We start from the raw sequence: 19,675 nt of genomic DNA, 5'->3' as shown, positions 1-19,675 counted from the left end.
AAAGTCCATACATTGACTCCAAACACAAATTGAAAAACAGTATGTGTATTTCCCAGACCCACGATTCGAATCTAGGACCTACGACATTATAAACCGATGCTTAAACCGCTTGATCATCGTGGGCGTATACTTTTATCTTTATATTGTAGACTTTTTAGACTTATCTAGTAATGATTATCACAAATAACTAATATAATATATTATATTCCTTATTTGTTTCAATGATAAATTGTTGAAATAAATAAATTAAAAATACACCCATAGATTTTGATTCTCTCCAATAATATAATAAATGGGGAAATATTTTTACTGTTATTTTATGGAAATATTCTTTAAAGGGTCCTTCAAAATTTCCGCCTCTCCTGTCAATGACTTTTGAAATAATTTTATTACCTTTTTGAAATATATAGTTCCGTCATAACGCTAAGTTGACACTTGAAAAAATTAACAAAGAAATGTAACAGTCTTCGTGTATTATTATTATTTTATTACTTAGATATTAATTAAAGACATTTTAATGAACGTTCCTCTTTTACTGACATTACATAAAACTTTTTAAATGCTTTTTAAATATCATAATAAAACAACTAAACATATTGTATTATTTTTATCACAAGATATAACTAAGTTAGGGGAGAGAGAGCATAATGTTTACATAGTTAGAGCTTCGACATTTAATTAAAACATAGGTCAATCGACACTCTTTTCGACATAATTATGCGGAAAGGAATTTATTACTATGTACTTACCTACATAAAGGTTAATTTCTTTTGTTCTAGTTTTTTTTACCTTATATCCTTCTTCGTGTTCGTATGTATCATTCTTGATGTGACTTCTTTCAAAATTCCTAATTATATCTCTCTAGTGATTACCTATATTCTACCGTCTATACATCTGAAGATAGTGAGAGGACAGAAGCGTCCTTCAACTGACCGACCCATCGAGTAGATGATCTACATCTTCCGCTTTGATCTTTTACGTTTCTGTTTACGATGAGCCTCTCCAAATTATCTTTTTTCGTTTCTGGTGATGTGCCAAGTAAACTGCAACATACTTTTGAGACCTTTATTTTAGGAAATCGTTTGTTCACTGAATACTTAAATATGCGTCTTTAATACAAATCCTAAAGGCATAAAAAATATCTAAGTACCTATTTATTTTTTCGCGTCAACTCATGGATGGCTTGGATATGGGGATAGTATGTGGAATCGCGCGCTAGTCAACCACGCAGTCTTCTCTTCAAGGAAATCGGTCCATCACTGAATACTTAAATATGCGTCTTTAATATTATATATCCTTATATATTTTTCGCTTCAACTAATGGATGGTTTGGACATGGGGATAATATATGGGATCGCGCGCCAGTCAGTCACGCAGTCTTCTCTTCTCAACCTTTTTGGTTCATATTTTATTGAAAATTATATATTTATTAACATTTATGGAAACGAAAGGTAAACGCAAAGTTTTCTGTCAAAACTAACAACCAAATTCTATCAGTATTTTCAAACGCAATTCATTGATTTTGAGATGAATATTATAGTAGGTACCTACGTAATCTGTTACTACCAAATACCATTTTCTAATACAAACGCATGCATTTTTAATGTGATCATTTCGTTTTCTGCTGTTACCAAAAAGTATCTTCTTTCAGTAGGTAGGCTTGCTCTACGTCCGGATTTAGTCTGGATTATCCGGAGTTGGTAACCCTGTCCGGATTTGTATTTTCATCAGAAATTAAAAGTAACTATTTTTTTTAATTTGTAGGTTAACTATTTATGGACACTACACTATGATCGAATAATCGAATATAGGTTCCATTAGTTATAGAACTATAAAGAATAAAATATAAACAGTTCTCAGAACTGTTCGGCTTTATATTATTATGTCAAAATAAAAATACTATGGTTGGTATGGTATGGTATGGTTTAAGTATTTTTTTCTAACCTAATATACCTCACTTGATTTGTATGCGTACATATTATATCAGTGGCGAAGACCCCTAAATAAGCGATTATTTAGCGATTAGTTTAAAAAGACTCAGACTTTCAGAGGCGAAGACTCGATAAAAAATGATTATTTAACATTGAATGTATACTTGACTTGTAAAGAAATCATTACGGGGTACATTATCGAACCAGTAAAATATAATAATAGGTGGTAGATTTTTAAAATCTATTAATGTACTTATTTAAATTGGCAATAACATCTTCCAGAATCATTTAAATTTGTATGATTATCACAGCCTACTCTGCGCATACAAAAACAAAGAAAACACTCGCAATGATATCACAAACAATATTGAAAATGGTATCTGTGAAGTAAGCCTTTTTTGACGAGCTTACGTCAAACCGGAAAATAATACAATATGTTTCAAAAGGGGTATGATAATTATAATAACAACATACTGATAGCGGTTTTAACTTAGATCTAGGTATGCTATGTTTTTTGGTAAAAGCACAAAAGTACTTATTAAAAAATCTCAGAAATCTATTCTAACAAAATTATAGAAGAAAAATTGACTGAGTGGAAGTCCAACTAACATTTTCAACTTTCCATGTGATTACCTTAATGAGTAAATATTATGTTGAATAAAGATAAATTCTGAAAAAAAATTCTAGAATTTCATTGATTGTTTTGTTGACATTGGTGCAATGCAAAAATAAAACCCCTCATATAATATGATGGTGTTGTATTTCGTGCAAGGGCTTAAATTTCAAAACTACTTTACTTTTTATTTAATTTATTCTGTAATCAAAATCCTAATCATCCACCCTTATCTTTTACTTACGTAAGTCACCCACTTCTCGCATTGGTAAAAATTTGTATTAGTCATTTGAATACGTGTATTAATTAAGGCTCTAAGTACCAAAAAGTAGTATTGCCTGTAGATACAAAATACCGAGTCATTGCAGTAAAATTTCATGAAGCAGACCTTTCGAAAAATGTGGTTTTACAGTGTGAAGCAATCACGGCAGCTTCTATAATTTTAGGTATTAGGAACTCGCAAGTGTCAACACACCATCGTCAGCCATTTTATATTGAATGAAGTTGACCACTGTAGTGCTATTTACACCATTATAAATAAAATAGGCTAACGGACTTACAACGTCGACAGGTTTAAATATTTTGCTGTATTTTTTTGACTTGCTTGAGGCACTTAGACCAAAGCTAAAGTTATTGGCGTTAGTATGTAGAACATTTTTCTATAAAAATGACAGTTTTTTTGTTTTTGGTACTTAGAGCCTTAATTAATACAAATTTTGTTAATCCAAACGCTGTACATTTTTTAAATCTTATTTTTTTTTAAACTAAGAAAGTAAAGTTGTAGTTTAGTTAGAGCTTAAAAAAGAAAAAATGTCCAGTTCCTGAGTACTCTCCCCCACAAAAGAAAAAAAGTGGTGTATTTACTTAACTTATCATTTTTTTCTTTTATATATACCGAGTTGACAAATTTCCTGTAAAAATGTATAATATGAATAGTTCTGTTTTGAATTTCAAATAAGGTTGCGCTCAATATTCGATCACAAATATTTAATAATATTTACTTCAACTATTTACTATCAATTGATGTAATATGACTAGAAATATCATATCGAACAAAAAAGTATCGATTTACCGATATTCACAAGTATTGTTATAAAATTATGCTTGTCCCAGAGTGATTTATTTCTAAAAAAAATGCAAAATCACTATCACCATCGAAAAAATTGTCGATTCTTTTTTGACGGCCCTAAGTATGGCATGATTGAAAAATGACGAAGATCATGAGACATTTCATAATTATCTGGGCATTTGAACACCGATATTTGATTTTACAACAAAAAATCTACATAAGAGGTATCCAGCCTGTTTACCATGAAGGGTGCTATGGCCGCGCGGCCTAACGTCGGGTTAGGTTCGAATCCTGGGTCTGGCAAGTACACATATTGTTTTTCAATTGTATTTGGAACAAGTGGCTAATATCCATTTCACGTAAAAAAATCTGTTAATACAAACCTTCACTCTGTGGAGGCCCATAATATGATCCTATTAGGATCGGAAATTTAAGCATTTCAGATGCTTGCAAATTTTTTGATGGTTTTTGCGTGAATATTTGCAAGTTGTACATGACTGATATTGCTTGTCACTATTCTAATACGCATCTTTTCCATGCATCACGTGACAAAATAATACACGGCTGAATACCTCATAGAAATTCGTGACCTTTCATGTTTTGGTCTCTAAAGCATCGGTCAGTTAGTTATAAAGAACATATTTCAGATAATATTTTTTAAACCTCACCTATGTATTGATTTTGTCGACCTACCATGTTAATTCAAGAGTTTAATAAAATTGATAGTGTATCTATATTTAAGTTATATGTTCTCGTAGTTTAGATTAACATATTACATTTTTTTAAATTCACTTCACAAAAGGCACACTGCAGAATTCCATCAAGTATTGTCGCAGAGATGCCTTACAGATCCAAACTGCGCATGAAGTAAACTTCGTAGCCTTAATAGAGGGTAGCGTTTTGCTGATTTTATGCAAATATATGCAAAATGTCGCGGACTGTTGGCAACGTATTATTTAATGAAGTGAACTGAACTCACTTTAGATATGAAGGGATATGGCCACACTCTAGAGACCTTGCACTAGTGATTTTTTTACATCGTTAGTAAGATGAGCATTGTCCTACTATTCAGACTTCAAACTCATTCAATGTCGGTTAACCCCGTTTTAATACTATTTGATATTTTTCTTAATTGTGGTTCTCAAAACATTTCTTCACCGTATGTAGATATATTTATAGGCTAGTTAGATGTCCTTAATTTTTAAATATTATTAAGTAAATCAATGATTGATTGTAAAGTCTGTTTCATATTTATCAGCTGCCATTTATAATTTTAAACATGGTTTTTTAATAATTTGATAAGTGTCAGATCATTATTTTCAATTTGCTTTTTCTTACTATAAAAAGAAAATAATGCATTCTTCTTCTTCTTCTTCTTTTGCCATATCCGCCTCTTAACTGGAGCATATGGACACCACGCGGCGCCTCCAAGAATCCCTGTCGCTCGCCAGTCTTCTTGCTTCGTTCCAGGTCAAACCAGCATCCCGTAGCTCCGCCGTATACACTCTGTAGATTGAATTTAGTGGCCTTCCAGGACGCCGGAATCCGGTCGGCTTGAAGCCAGGTTGAAGTTCTCTTCTGGCATCCGCAGCACGTGGCTGAGCCAGGTCCAACGTCGCCTCTTCACTTTCAGCGTGATGAGAGGCTGCTTGGTGCGTTCTCTTATCTCCTCGTAGCTCCTAAAGTCATACCACCGCACACCCAGTATTCGTCGCAAACATCTGTTTTCGAAGCTCAGTATACGGTTGCTCTGAGCCTTCGTAAGGTGCCATGATTCGCTACCGTAAAGCAGCACCGTCAGAATTCAAGCGTCGAATAGGCGGCATTTGGTTTTGACCGAGTACAATCGTGAGTCCCAGACATTTCGCATCGAGTTGAATGTTGCTCCAGCCATTCCCATTCGGATAGCTAGCTCTTTCTGCAAAATGCCATCTCCCGTGATGTGTACCCCCAGGTACTTGAAGCTGTCGACGCTCTCGATGTTTTGTCCGTCGCTAATCAGAGGGAAATCTGGATCAGGACAGGTGCTATTACACAAGACATTGGTTTTCTTCGCGTTAATTTTCAAACCAACGCGAGAGGAGTTGTTATGCAACCTGTCGATTGTCTCTTGAATGCCCTCGATTGAGTTGTCGAATAGGACAGCGTCATCGGCGTATTCTAGGTCGCATAGCTTCACCGTGGGAGTAACAGGTATGCCTCGGTCGGGTGGTATTGACTTCCGTAGTATGAAGTCAAAGAGAATGATGAAGAGAAACGGTGCAAGGACACAACCCTGTCTGACTCCGGTCGTGACCCCGAACCATTCCGTGACAGTGTCAATAATGCATGCTCAGTCCTAAATAAGCTTGATAGAGATAATGAAAAAAATTGTAAAACTTTGATGTAATTAATCTTATAGTTAAAGCCTCATAATAAATATGATGCATATTTATCACCAACGCTTCACATAACTTGCAGATCTCGTCTCGGATGATGGAATCTGGAGAACCCGTTACACTCATGAAAGTTATAAAGTCGTTGGTGAGCTGGACACCATTAGATATATTGATACCGAACGATGAGTTATATCGTCCCCCTTTTGTTTTACTTTCTAATTGTCTGAAAAATTGTTGGGTACCTACTTACATAAACACTTAAACAGGAAAATAAACCAAAAACCTTACATTGACGTACACACCACCGAATTAAAGGTATAAAATTTCCGCGAAACCTACTCTCAAACAGTGATAGATATCTACGTAGAGGTCTATGGCGCTTACATGTTTGGAGGCTTCCTCATGATATTTTGCATGCGCGAAAAATCTGTATTACAATGTGTATTTACAATACAATAATAGTTATGAATGTGCCGCCCCTATGCATCGAATGACCTGCTACCCCCACTGTCATCACTGATCATAGAATTTTAACCCCTTGATATGACATCTTATTGAAATTTGGTTATTTGGTGAATCAAAAAAGATTTTTAAAAAAAGCGAAAAATAGAGCCGAACGGAGATCCTGCTTTGGATGAAAATATATCCATTCTGGATTGTATTGCCACAAAAGAAGAAGAATGCATATTATACGCCGTGTTTTAAGCATTTTTAAAACTCTGTTTTTTACGTGAACACTAATATATTTTGATACATATATTTTCATACACCTACAAGTCACCAATACAATATATTTTAAATATGTATGTTTCAAGCATACATGGCTAGCTGTAAGACTAGTTTTTTTCTATTGTTGATTATTTCAAATTATAATAATATGGATATTTCTATTAGCCAATCAATCCATTATCGCAAAAATATAATCAAAATAAAATTGAACTTATTGCAATTTATTTATTTTATTTTAGTTAACAATTTTTTTCTGATCTTTTTGGATGTTAGTTACGTAATATCATAATAATATATTTGTGAAATTGTATCTCATATAATATTTGCGTACTATTCAGACTATGGTGTATTGAATCTAATAAAAAAACTTGATGCGAAAAATGGGTTATATATTTTTATAAATCAAGACAGGTATGCCTACTGTTTTAATTTTTGATAATTTAAATAAAACGACTCGCCTCTGTGAGATAGAAGGTTTGACTGCACTCATTTGCCATTTAATTCCCTGATATTCCCTGGCACTGTCTGAGCATTGATTTCTAAACATAAAAGATCAGGAAAAATGTTTTTTACACACATTATAGCTCATTTTTACATTTATTATACTATTTAAATAAAACATTATGTTAATATTGTGTGTATGCGATACAGCAAACTTCCTGGTTTATAACCATCCGAAGCCAGTTTCAACCTAATCCCCGATGGGAGGTCAACTTTGTGAGGTTGCTCAAGACGATAATTTAGGTATTTAAACTTAACAACGGATTATGTGTCAATATATAAATATGTATGCTAGAAAAAATTCAAATTATGCCCGATTTTATATGGCATGTCATACTTTCAAATTGCAATTCCTCCGTCATGATCTCGAGACTTACCAACTTTCGGCAGTTACCACACGATTTATCATATATGTCACTAAGTATTTTTTGATAGATTTTAATAATATTATCTGATCTAATCGGTTTTTTTTTTAATATACGTTTCATTTTATCAACTTTACTATCCCGATTGGCATTACCTTTTATAAGATACGTCCACACTTCTATTTTTCATAATATATTCAAATAATTCCTTCCTGTCGACCTTACTTTACATTTCTTTATTTAAAATTGAAAATTGAAAAACAGCAGACATAATATTCTTTTTTTTCTGTTCGTTTGTAATAATAATGGTGTAAGACAATATCCATACTTCCTTCTTTCCAAAATTTTGGTAAAATTTTAGCTTTCCTAAATATGAATTTTTCTGGCCCGTTGACGCCGCGTCGGCTTCTCTTTCTGACAATTTTATTCCAAAGATAGGCACCTACCTATTCATTTAACTTAATACCTACCAACAATATTATTGGACTATGAAAGATATATGGATATTCGCTTGAAAAAAATCTCCATTGTTTTTGAAAGCGGGGCAGAAAAATCATAAAAAAGTGATTTGTATAAAGCCAATAGTTTGAATGATATTAAACTGGTTTCAAGTCACTTTCTATAAAAAATAATAAAAATAACGTAGATTCTATTTTGTAGTCATTTAATGTGTAAACATCTTAAAACTATAAAAATCTGATATCCCCAACACATTTTAAGAGGGAGTGTAGTGATAATAAGGGCACCAAATGAAATATACTGTTAATTTACATTTTTAAACTGTTTTAAATTATCAATGCGTACTTATCTCAAAATATTATTAAGAAAAGAGTAAAAACCGACGATTAACTTAAATATATATTTTTTTAATGTTATAATCCTATAGCACATTCATATTGATGTGTTATTTAGCTTTCTCATTGGTAAGATTTTCAAAAGTGGCTATATCAAAGCTCGATATAAATAATGAATTTCAAGATAATTTACACATTTTTATGTGAACTAACGAAAAAATAAATTAATTCTACTAACCTTATATAACCTTCTAATAAAAAAAATCAACGAATAATTCACCAGATTTGAGAATGTTACATTCTTATTAAACATACATCATTTGAAAACTCTCAAATTAAGCTTCCTAAGTACCTACTAGAAAGAAAATTGAGAAAAATACGATTCGGTGCAGGACAAGAACCCGCATCCATTGGATTGCACATTGGCTGGAATCCTCTAGTTGCTATGTCTCTGAGGTGTTTTCAAATTATGTACCTATAATAATATGAAGTATTTATCTCTGACTCCCGTCTCCACATCAGCATTTGTTGTTTCGAATCTCACTTCTGACAAAAATTACATATTGTTTTATGAATGATCCAATGGATTGGGCAAATGATTGGCAAATATAATATAATATGGAAAATTTGTGGACAAAAATTAGAATTTACTCTGTTGAAGTTTTACGCAATGTTTCTTAGCATGGAGTCAAGTTAATAGAGTAATGTAATCGCTTCGATATCGAAAAAAAATACTGGAATAAAACGCTAATGTAGCAAAGCGTGGCCATTTCCCTTTATCCGCTATGAGATAATAATATAATATAAAAATTTATTCGATAATCGATTGGACATTAACTTTTGATTATTACTGCCGTAATCAAACATTTCGTTTAAATTAATGATAGAGTCGCCGGATTAAGCACTGGAATAACGATCTCAAACGAAAAATAAATATTTCCCTAGAGAAAAGTTTGCTTTACAGATATTAAAACAGTTATAAACGATTTTAAAAGACGGATTATAGATCAAACAAATTTTCATCACAAGCTACATACAGTACATAATTCTTTTTATGTCTATCAAGGCCAGCATATTTATTTACGGATTTACATAATAATTAGATATTGTGCTATCAACATTAATGATTGTTGTTTATCCACAGAACATATTAATAAATAGAATTTCGATATGCTATATCCCGATACAGTACATTTTGACGTAGGGTTTTGAATGTGTGAGTGTCCTACGAAAATGAACCACGCATTATAGACGTGCAATAGTGTGTGTTACAACCTTCAATACACCAATATTAAATAAGCATCAGTGCATAAACCGAGAGCAGTTGTTAGTATTTGAGGTATGAAGTATTATTGACACGTGTTTAAGTTAATCCCGTATTCTTCCATACTCGAGATTGGTTGTCTACTTCTCCACACACGTTAGGTATTTCAGTATCCATTATTTCTGAGTTCATTGTATTAATCACTATCAGTCGGGATAATTATGTGTAGTAATTGTTTGGTATTTTAATTTGATAATATTCAACTACTATATTTAATTGTATATGGATACATATTCGATTAATATACACATTTAATGGTTATTTATTGTTTCATATTATTGATTTTAATATTACATGATAGTATGCACCTGTACACTGTATTGCATTATTGGAGGGTGTAGGTTTATTTAATATCTCTATAGTGTAGGTATATATTTAGATAATATCTATTAATTTAGTTATCATATGAGAATTTAGTATTTAATAGTTATACGTCTATTCGAACGACTATTCAATTGAGAGATTAACTGCTTGATTGAAAGGGTTGATATCGACTAATCATTATATGTAATACAATTTATCATGATAATTTTGAGTGACGAGTACTTATTTATCGTCTGAGATTGTTAGTTCTATTTTATGTCGATAAATATGTTACTATACATTATTACCATCGAAACCACAGCAAAAAAACTATTCGTATCTATTTTTTAGTGCTTCCCAAACGATTTTCGATCACGGAAAAATTAAAAATACTATGCATATAACATTTTTTAAACTCAATATTACTTTATATGAAATACTCGTAAATCCTGATCAATAAATTTTCAAGTTGACGTTTTTAAATCCTTACCACCAGCAAAAGAGATTGCTAATATAGACACGTGGTAGTAAAGTGAAAAGAATTTATTGCCTTTTCTACTAAAGGTCAGAGTTTAAAATATTTTAGGATATTAAAGCGATAGGATTTCGAATGCAATCGGACTTTTAAGTGTCTTACTAGTAAATGTATATATTGTTTTCAAAATACCAGCTAATGGTTATTAACTTATTACCTATTTCTAAATAATTGGCTTAGATTCAAATGCTTTTTTCTTTAAACAACACATATTAGTATGTTTTTGTTTAGTTCATTCGTTTTATCAAGGCGTAAAAAATAGATGTCGTCAATGTCATCATACCAAATGACGTAACGAATAACGAGACATTGACGCTCTATTTTTACTAGACGTAACAATATTTTTTGGCACACTTTCCTAATCATTCGCGACACACCGGTTGGGAAACTCAGCTGATTTAATAAGGTTTATTTTACCAGTACCTACTATATTACAATTTATTGTCTGTTTAAAATTTAGTTTAGCGAGTTCAGAAGTAATCATTTTGGCATAGTCATGGATTCAAAGCACACATCTAGGAATTTGATCCAGACCCAGGACTCAATTAGGGATTGCAATACCGAATGAAAATGTTAATACCGGTTTTTCGGTATTTCTTATTGAATACCGGTATTTCTTAAACATTAAAAAACAGAAGTAGGCGCTCATCAATAAAAATATAGCTATTAAAATCTTTTAAAAATATTATTTTACAACAAAAACCTACATACCTACATTTATTATGTTGACATTTAAAAACATGTATTGATCATAATTGTAGAACTACTGGTTTTTTACAAATAATTGGAATATATTGATAATTTTAACAAAAGATCTCAAAATTTCATCAAGTGCAAATAAGTCCGGCTGCAGGAACAGCTTCTTAAATTCAACGCGTGTACAGTCATCAATAATTATAGAATAATTGAACATTTTTGTCACGGATGTTTTCTATTTCGAATAATAATAATAAGATATAAATATATTATTTGATGAAATTTGTTTTATTATTTTTTCACCTCTGTTGGAATCACCCATAATATTTAATGGAATATTTGCATTATAGCAGCACATAACTAATAATTCATTTTCAAAAACGTAAACGAGTGTGCTTTTTTAATGCCAAAAATTCCGGTATTTTGGATTTTTAAAACCGGTATTTCGGAATTGATAAGTACTGGAATGCCGGTTTTGAAATACCGATATTGCAATCCTTAGACTCAATAGATTAAGACAATATTTAATAACAACCATTCGCAACAAATATCTATCCAGATAAATAGTTAGGAGCGAAAATGGTAAAGTACCTCATTTTAGCAAACATAAGGGGAAAAATACATAGGTATTTTGTATAGCTCCCAGAGGTTAACTTAATAAAAAGTAAGTATAACATTAGGGACTTGACCCGTAATAATCGCAGGCATAAATCATAAAGCTGGCATGACCCTGAAAATCCCACGCGTGGGTCAACAGTACGTGAAGAAAAAATAAAACGAGAACTTTGATAATTTAAAGTACCGACCCTCTTATGCAGGTACCTACTATTACAAACTTTCGTGATAATGGTCACACAATAATAGTAATAAGATCTGTACTGTAAGGTTGGTTGCTTATTTTTGCCTTAATAATTTATAACTATCATCAACCGTATCTATCTACTGTTATGAAGGCTTCTCCTAACTCATTTTTGACATTTTGGTTTCTCGCTTCCAAGTATTTTCGTCAAACTTTTAGTTCATTATTAATTCCAGAACCTTATACGCATGAATTATTTGCATTGACTTATCTGCTGATTGTATTATAATATAGAGAATAAACTAATGAATAATATACACAAATTTTCACAAAAAAACATACGTCGAATTACCTAATTGTTTTATTATTAAGCTGATTATATAAAAATAACATCTTAATACTTCTCTTTTTCTTTATTTCCAGTTCCTCCTGATATTCTGGATAGAGAGTCGTCAAGCGATGTAGACGCACATGAAGGCGCCAGCACTGACCTCGTATGCAGAGCTGGTGGAAGGCCAACTCCAAGAATCCTTTGGAGACGAGAAGATGGATCCCACATCCTGCTGCCGAACGGCACAGGAGATGCTCAAAGAGGTGATTATTAATGATATCACGTTAAGTTATTTTCCCACAATATCCGCCGCCATACAATGGAACGGCTACATTGAAGGACAATTCATAAATGGTGAAATAATTTTTTTTTATTGACAATAATAAGAACAAATATTTTAAAATACCTTAGATTTATATATACCTACTAGAAAAATATCTGTGATAATACGACTCCGGTCTATTTGATTATTTTTTCTCGTCCTAATTAAATCTTTCAAAAAATTATCTAACCTTTTAAGAGTTTTAAGTCTTATCACGGTTTGCTCCTGCACCTAAATAATTTTATACGATAATATTATGCTCATAACATTGAGTTTTGAAATGCAAAACCGCATAAGTGATTTTAATGAGATTTTTCGATTGTTTTACCTACCGCACTTCATAATTTTTTTTATTTAGTTTTGCGGTCTGTCAAAACAGCACATTGAGCAAATGTATTAATTCTTCGATTTTCTCGTCTTGTACAATGTACAACACACCAAATGATTTCATATATTATTCAGGTTGGATTATAAATATTTTGTTTTTGCTCTACTGAAAAGTTAGCAATACACTTGCGTATTTATGCCTTTCAGCAGTCAATATTATGCTTATTGACTAAGTACAGAATATTTAGATACAGAATTATTACATGAAATAAAATAATTATTTCTGACTAAATCATTGATTCGATAAATGACAACTATTTTTATGCGAATAAATAATAACTTGTATAATTTCCAGAGTCATTTTCCAATTCGTTAAACAAGTAATTAATTAAGTACCCTCTTATTTACTTTATTATAAATAATTTGTACATTTTTATCGAAGACACTAGTGATATAATCTCGTATCGTAATACAACGACAAAGTTTTATTGCTAAGCAGTAAAATAATATTAACTACTGCAAACCATATAATATTATTTCATAATAAAGTAGTATTTTGATCAGAAAAACATTCGATCCGGAAAATCATTTTAGGTTTTAAGATTTTTTTCATTGTTTGTTAAATGTAAGAATAAACATAAGTAGGTAGGTATGTTCTAGGTATAAAAAAAACTGTTAAGATATCCTAATAAGAAATTAGTTTAAGAAAGTAAAAGGAAAAAGGGTAGGTATGGATATAATATTTAAATTATATAGTTTTAAATTGATTGTAATGTAAAAATTGCGTAAGTAAGAGGTATTTCGGTGAAATTAAGTTACATATGAAAACAAATTGTTTTAAATTTTATTTTCGGCTATCCAAACGTTTAGCAACTTTATAAGATCTATGAGCGGAATGCAGAATCCAATATTTCGATCTTAAGGATAAGTTGCCGAAAAGGATGACTAAACTATAGACTATACTGACTATAGAGTTAAGGAATCCTTAATACTTTGGACGCGGAAGACGCACACGGTGCGTAATCACCAGGCGGCCGATCGATGTAATTAACGTGCATTTTAAAGGGGGCAATTAAAATCTCATTATCTATTCAGCAGCGAAAGCGTTAACCATAGACTACTTTTGTTATGAACGCGCCCCTTTCTGTATTACCATTTACCACTGACAGCTGCTGTCAAAATAAACTCGCGTGTCTATAAAACAGTCCATACAGTCAAATTCAATTAACAATTTATCTCAATATGGATATTGATAGTATTAATTCGTTTGGCATGTACTTGCAGAATATTATTTTATTTTTTATACGCCAGCCCACAGAAATACAAGATGCCAGACAGAATGACACTTGACGCTAGTGTTACGATGTTAAACAAAATATCTTGCGGTGCCTATGGAATCACGTATAATGACTGATAACGGAAACATGAGAGTATTATAATTAAATATTAATTATGTATTTATAGTTTTTGCAGTTGTCATAATTTTGTCATCGTTTAACAATTACAAAATAATTTACCTAAACTATAGGAAAGAAAAATTTTAAATATGGTATTATTTTCAATAGAAAAACGAACGAAGCTTTATGACGAGGTGAACCATAGACAACATGTTTCAATGTTTCTGCGAAGTGTTTTCTGCTAAGGAAATTTTAGTGATGCCAAATGTTTCTGCATTCCGCTCTATATCCACTATTTCCCAAAGCGAGCAATACCGCATACATTGATACAAGACGGCGGTAGCAGTGACGGATGAAATTGGGAGGCGTTGAAGATACTGTAAAATGTAAAAAAAATAATAATTATTATTGACTATTCAATCATACAGATAATAATAAGTATGGCCTAACATCCACAATTTACTAATGAAAATCATTCAGGCGCAGATACGGCTTTCCTCTCAGGAGTTTCCATATTTCTCTAGGAAACGCGGAAACCATCATGTGGTGTGGTGGCGGACTGCATCAAGATAATTCTGCATGGGTGCCACCAAACCTAATGATTTGAAATAATATAACAAGTCAAAAAGGAGAATATTCAATATAAATATTTGGAAATTCAATATATAAACACAATAATTTGACCTTAATAAAAAAACATGTAATATTTACAATTTATGAAAATCATAAGCTACCCATAATTACGTGTGCTTTCAGATTTTATAATTAAATCACAACTATCTTAATCATCACATAAACGAATGTCTTTGTCATTAAACTTATATAGTTTTTAAAGGATCATACATTTCAATACCTCGTGTACAACGTTGACTGTCAGAATCACCATTTTGTTTCTTCACACTTCCACCCGTTCTGTTGAACAAAGGTGGAGCTAGTTTTATTACACGTCTGCCCACTTCGAATCCTGCTAGACTAAGAGCATAGAATGATAACAGACTATATTTATAATATATATAGGTATACAATATATTATATATATCGTCACCGTTCAGGCAAAAGTCACCAACCCTGAAAATGACAGTTTTGAGTTGAGTATGTCACCCGAAGCGTAAAATTATATTCTTTAAGATGCAAAAGTCACCACGGTACATTAGTTAGTAAAATGTTGCTTAAATCCGAATTATTTGTTTTCCACTAAATGACTTTCGATAAAATCTTAACAAGCAAAAGTCATTATAGATGAATAGACATTATTGACTCTATAAAAAAAATCCTTCATTATAAATATACAAGCAAAAGTCACTATACTATGGATGGTGAGTTTTACTGATTTGTCATTTGAAAACTTCTAACACTTGTCTTAAATACACAAAAATAACCAAACAGGAATAGTTTACCTTAGCTTGTTATAATAAGATCGCTTTGGTCTAAATTAAATCAAACAAAACTCACCATAGCGTAATGGTGACTTTTGTCTGCTCGTAAATGCAGTACAGTGATGACGAAATAAACAAGCAAAGGTCACCAAACCATAATTGAGCTACCTTGCCTCCTTCAAAACCTTCCAGATGTTTTAATTAGCATCAAAAAGTAAAAGTACCTTAAATAAATTATTAAGAAGACATGAGAAAATAATGTGATGTAGATAAAACCTTAAAAACATTAAAATCTGATTTTTCCTGCATTTTCAAACTTTCAAATTGCGATATCTCAAAACATGTTTTTAGGGTTGGTGACTTTTGCCTGAACGGTGACGAATATATATATATAGATTCATAACTTCCATACAAGATAATGTCCCCTTTGGCGTGAGACTGAATTTTGACTATGTGAACCCCAAAACACAAAAAAGTATTCTGAATTCTAAAAACGAACTTGTAAAAATAAATAAAAGTCGATATTTCAAGGCAGATACAGTTGGTTGCAATGAAAATAATATTGATATTATGAATAACAACATAAATTTATATAATAATAATCGTTATACACTCTGACCATTGGTAATAATTATTTGTCAGCACTTCTTGTCATATTATTGATGACTTTAATTTCCTATGTGTAGGTAGCCTGAAGATTTCATTATACTTTCCATCGCTTTCTGTGTTATTCTGCGCAGTCAAAAACCAAATGATCGACAATATATCATTAATATAGATTCTGAAACAACAATTTTAAAATGTAATGTAAAAAAATTAAATTACAATGGTCGCCATTCCCACATTTGTAAGAATGCGCAAATATAATACAGACATTTTATAATATACGTAATTTACTAAAACATAAATTTTTTTATAGATTTATGTTTGCGTTTGTATATTTTCAAACGTAAAAATTACAATAGGTACTAATACTTACTATCATTATATCGATACCACGACTGCAAAAAAACTCTAATGAGATACAAGCGTATGACAAAATAATATAATAAAAGTAGACTTACCAATTAATTTATTTTATCAGCTGTCAAGTTGCAAAACATTTTCATCAAAATGGTTTTAAAATGTCGATCATCAATATTTATCTGACACTATTACGTTATATTATATTTCATTTTATTTACACCAATTTCAACACGAAAAATAATGCACGAATGCTTTTGTTTTGAAAATATCATGTAGAATTGACATGGAATTTGAAAAGAATGACAGTGACAAAATGGTCTCGCAGCTCTAGTGTTGATTGGTTGGGCCATGGGTGAGCTCTGATTGGTCATTGAACTGGCCTTGTGTCATTGCATGTCATTGTCATCTTCGTGTATGACCGCACTGCCATCTAGGTGATTGAGCATTTCTAATGTTTTAAGTGGTCATGATCGCTGTATGGAGATACTCCCCCTGCCATGTACACTGCTAAAAACTTATCTAAAGAACGGTCAAAAATGGAACTACGAACTACCGTATGGACGCCATTTTGAAATCGTCTTTCAAATGTCAGATTCTGTCCAGTTGCGAGTCTTGATTGCATAGTTTTCGACAGTGGCTCCCCCACCCATTCTTTAGATAAGTTTGTAAGTCTGTACTCACTTCCGACTTGATAAAAATCAACACGGCGACTCGGGGCCTTATGTTATAACTTGCGAGTTGGAGTTGCCTGGTCGATATGACGTCATATGACATCATTGTGACGTACTACCGGAGTGATAATAGCATTCGAGAAATTAACGCTAGTCAAATACTGGCGTTATTCATTGTCCCCATACACAAATAGGTGTTTCAGCATAATAATATTTATGGTGAGCAGTGTGTGTTGGGCGGCTTGCCTCGAGCGTGTATTGGCTTACGTCACAATTACGTCATGTCGTCGGGTGACTTTATATCACCAGTTATAACATAGGCCTGCAGATCGATCCTGACTCGGTCTATTGCCGTGATGTAAATATAATTGAGTAGCCAGGAAATGCAATGATTAGAATTCCGATATACTAATTTATTATCATTGCTAAGCTCATATCACTGCACAAGCAGAAATGAAGTAGAATAAAAATTTGAGACACTATTCGTACCAACACATTTCATGATTTATTCGTAGTTATTACTAGGTATAGTTTCCATTTTCCAAATAAACACACAAAATGCACGTTATCGATGCGTTCATGTCTGCCGACAGTGTTATAATTCAAGTGTGTCGGTAGGAATATGTGCATATTACCTACTGCTTGTTTAAAATGCGATACTACCTATATTATAATAGGTGACATAATGAAATCTAGTTTAGATTGTTTTTGAAATGTTTGACAATAAGTTAACAACAGTGCAAGAGCAATTAATATTTATATTTTTTCATTCAGTTTTGACACCTTCAGTCTTTAATTACACACATATATGTATATATATATATATATATATATATATTATAAGTATGTATTTCTATTTGTTCGCTTAGAGAACATAGATTTCCATGGGGGGTTGGGTATTTTTTTATAAAAGGACAATATGTTAAAAATATCTATATTATAGGTGAAACCTTAATTTAAAGCGAAGCTAACAAGTTTATTAATAATAATGATTAAATTATTAACAGATAATTTTACATTACCTATTATTTTGTAGAAAACTTCACACTCCTAAGGCTTTACTGGCGAAAGGTGGAGGTAGGGTGTTAAGATCCGGCATAAATAGTCCACAATAAACTTTGTCGGTTTTATGTATTTGTTTTCAAAGAAATAAGATTATAATTATTTACAGAGGGTGTTGGTAAGTATTTAAAGTTCAATTAATGAAACACTGCGAGACCAAGCCATAATAGATAAAAGTAAAAAATAATCGTCAATCTATAAAATATCTAAAATTATGCCACTAAACCATACATAATTTTGGATTTTTATAGATAAAATAATATGTTTATCTATTATGGTTTGGTTTAGGGCTTATTGATTTTTTTTAAATCTAGCCAACAACATGACAACATTCAACGAAAACAAATCAGTGTGTGCACTATTTTGTCGAATCGCCCATAACATATCAAAGTTATTATGGCTCGGTTTAGGCATGGTTTAATTGATTTTTAAAAACATACCAACACCATCTGTAAATTATTGTAGTCTTAGTTTAATAAAAACAAATACGAATGACTGACAAAGTTTAATGTGCACTATTTATGTCGGATCTTGACACCCGACCTCCATCCTTCGCCACTTGAGTACTAATCATCATTATTCGCTACTCGGACACGTGTAAACAGGCCGAATTAGTAATAATAACTAATAATCATTAAAATTCAACTTGTTTTACACGTGTTAGTATTAGTATAAGTAGCAACTTCTAATACTTAGAATTAAGTCCGTGTAAACATGCCCTTATTCACTAAGTTTCAACAAAATTTTAGATTCACTCAAACAGTCAATTCAATAAATTATTTAATGTACTTAGATATAAATTAATAATACTAATATAAACCCTGACAATAAGATTTGTGGAATGGTATTTTATTAATTATGAAATGCTTGTAACCACCGTTATCAAAATATTCACATTCTAATACTAATCTAGAAGGCAGTTAGTAGTTCTGTTATCTGCCTGTGACAAGGACAGACCGCGTCAACAATTTATGCATTGTATTTATTTGTTCAATGTTATTTATTGGTGGAAAAGAAACATTTATGTAGTTATGTAATGTCCTCAATCGATAGTATTAATTTACTTACGTGGTTATTCTATTTTATTTTTTGCAATATTTCTACAATGTTTTATTTTATTTACTCCAATAACGGAGAATATGCAAGTATTAATGACATAGCCGATCTTGGAATGTAAATTTATTCA

General features: G+C 31.6%; 1 protein-coding gene across 1 annotated transcript in view; it reads left to right on the top strand.

The window, feature by feature from the left end:
- The window catches only part of LOC147072771 (lachesin-like), a 197,311-nt gene that overhangs the window by 154,623 nt on the left and 23,013 nt on the right, over positions 1–19,675 (top strand). Inside the window, exon 4 of the mRNA XM_085945705.1 lies at positions 12,461–12,631. Coding sequence (XP_085801831.1) covers positions 12,461–12,631 — 171 coding nt within the window. The remainder of the gene's footprint in view (positions 1–12,460; positions 12,632–19,675) is intronic.

The sequence above is a fragment of the Rhyacophila brunnea genome, unplaced genomic scaffold (genome assembly GCF_057557595.1).
Source record: "Rhyacophila brunnea isolate RB1 unplaced genomic scaffold, BYU_Rbru_1.0 scaffold_19, whole genome shotgun sequence".
Classification (NCBI taxonomy): domain Eukaryota; kingdom Metazoa; phylum Arthropoda; class Insecta; order Trichoptera; family Rhyacophilidae; genus Rhyacophila; species Rhyacophila brunnea.
The sequence above is the reverse complement of the archived record's forward strand: the minus strand, read 5'-3'. Positions and strand labels throughout refer to the sequence as shown.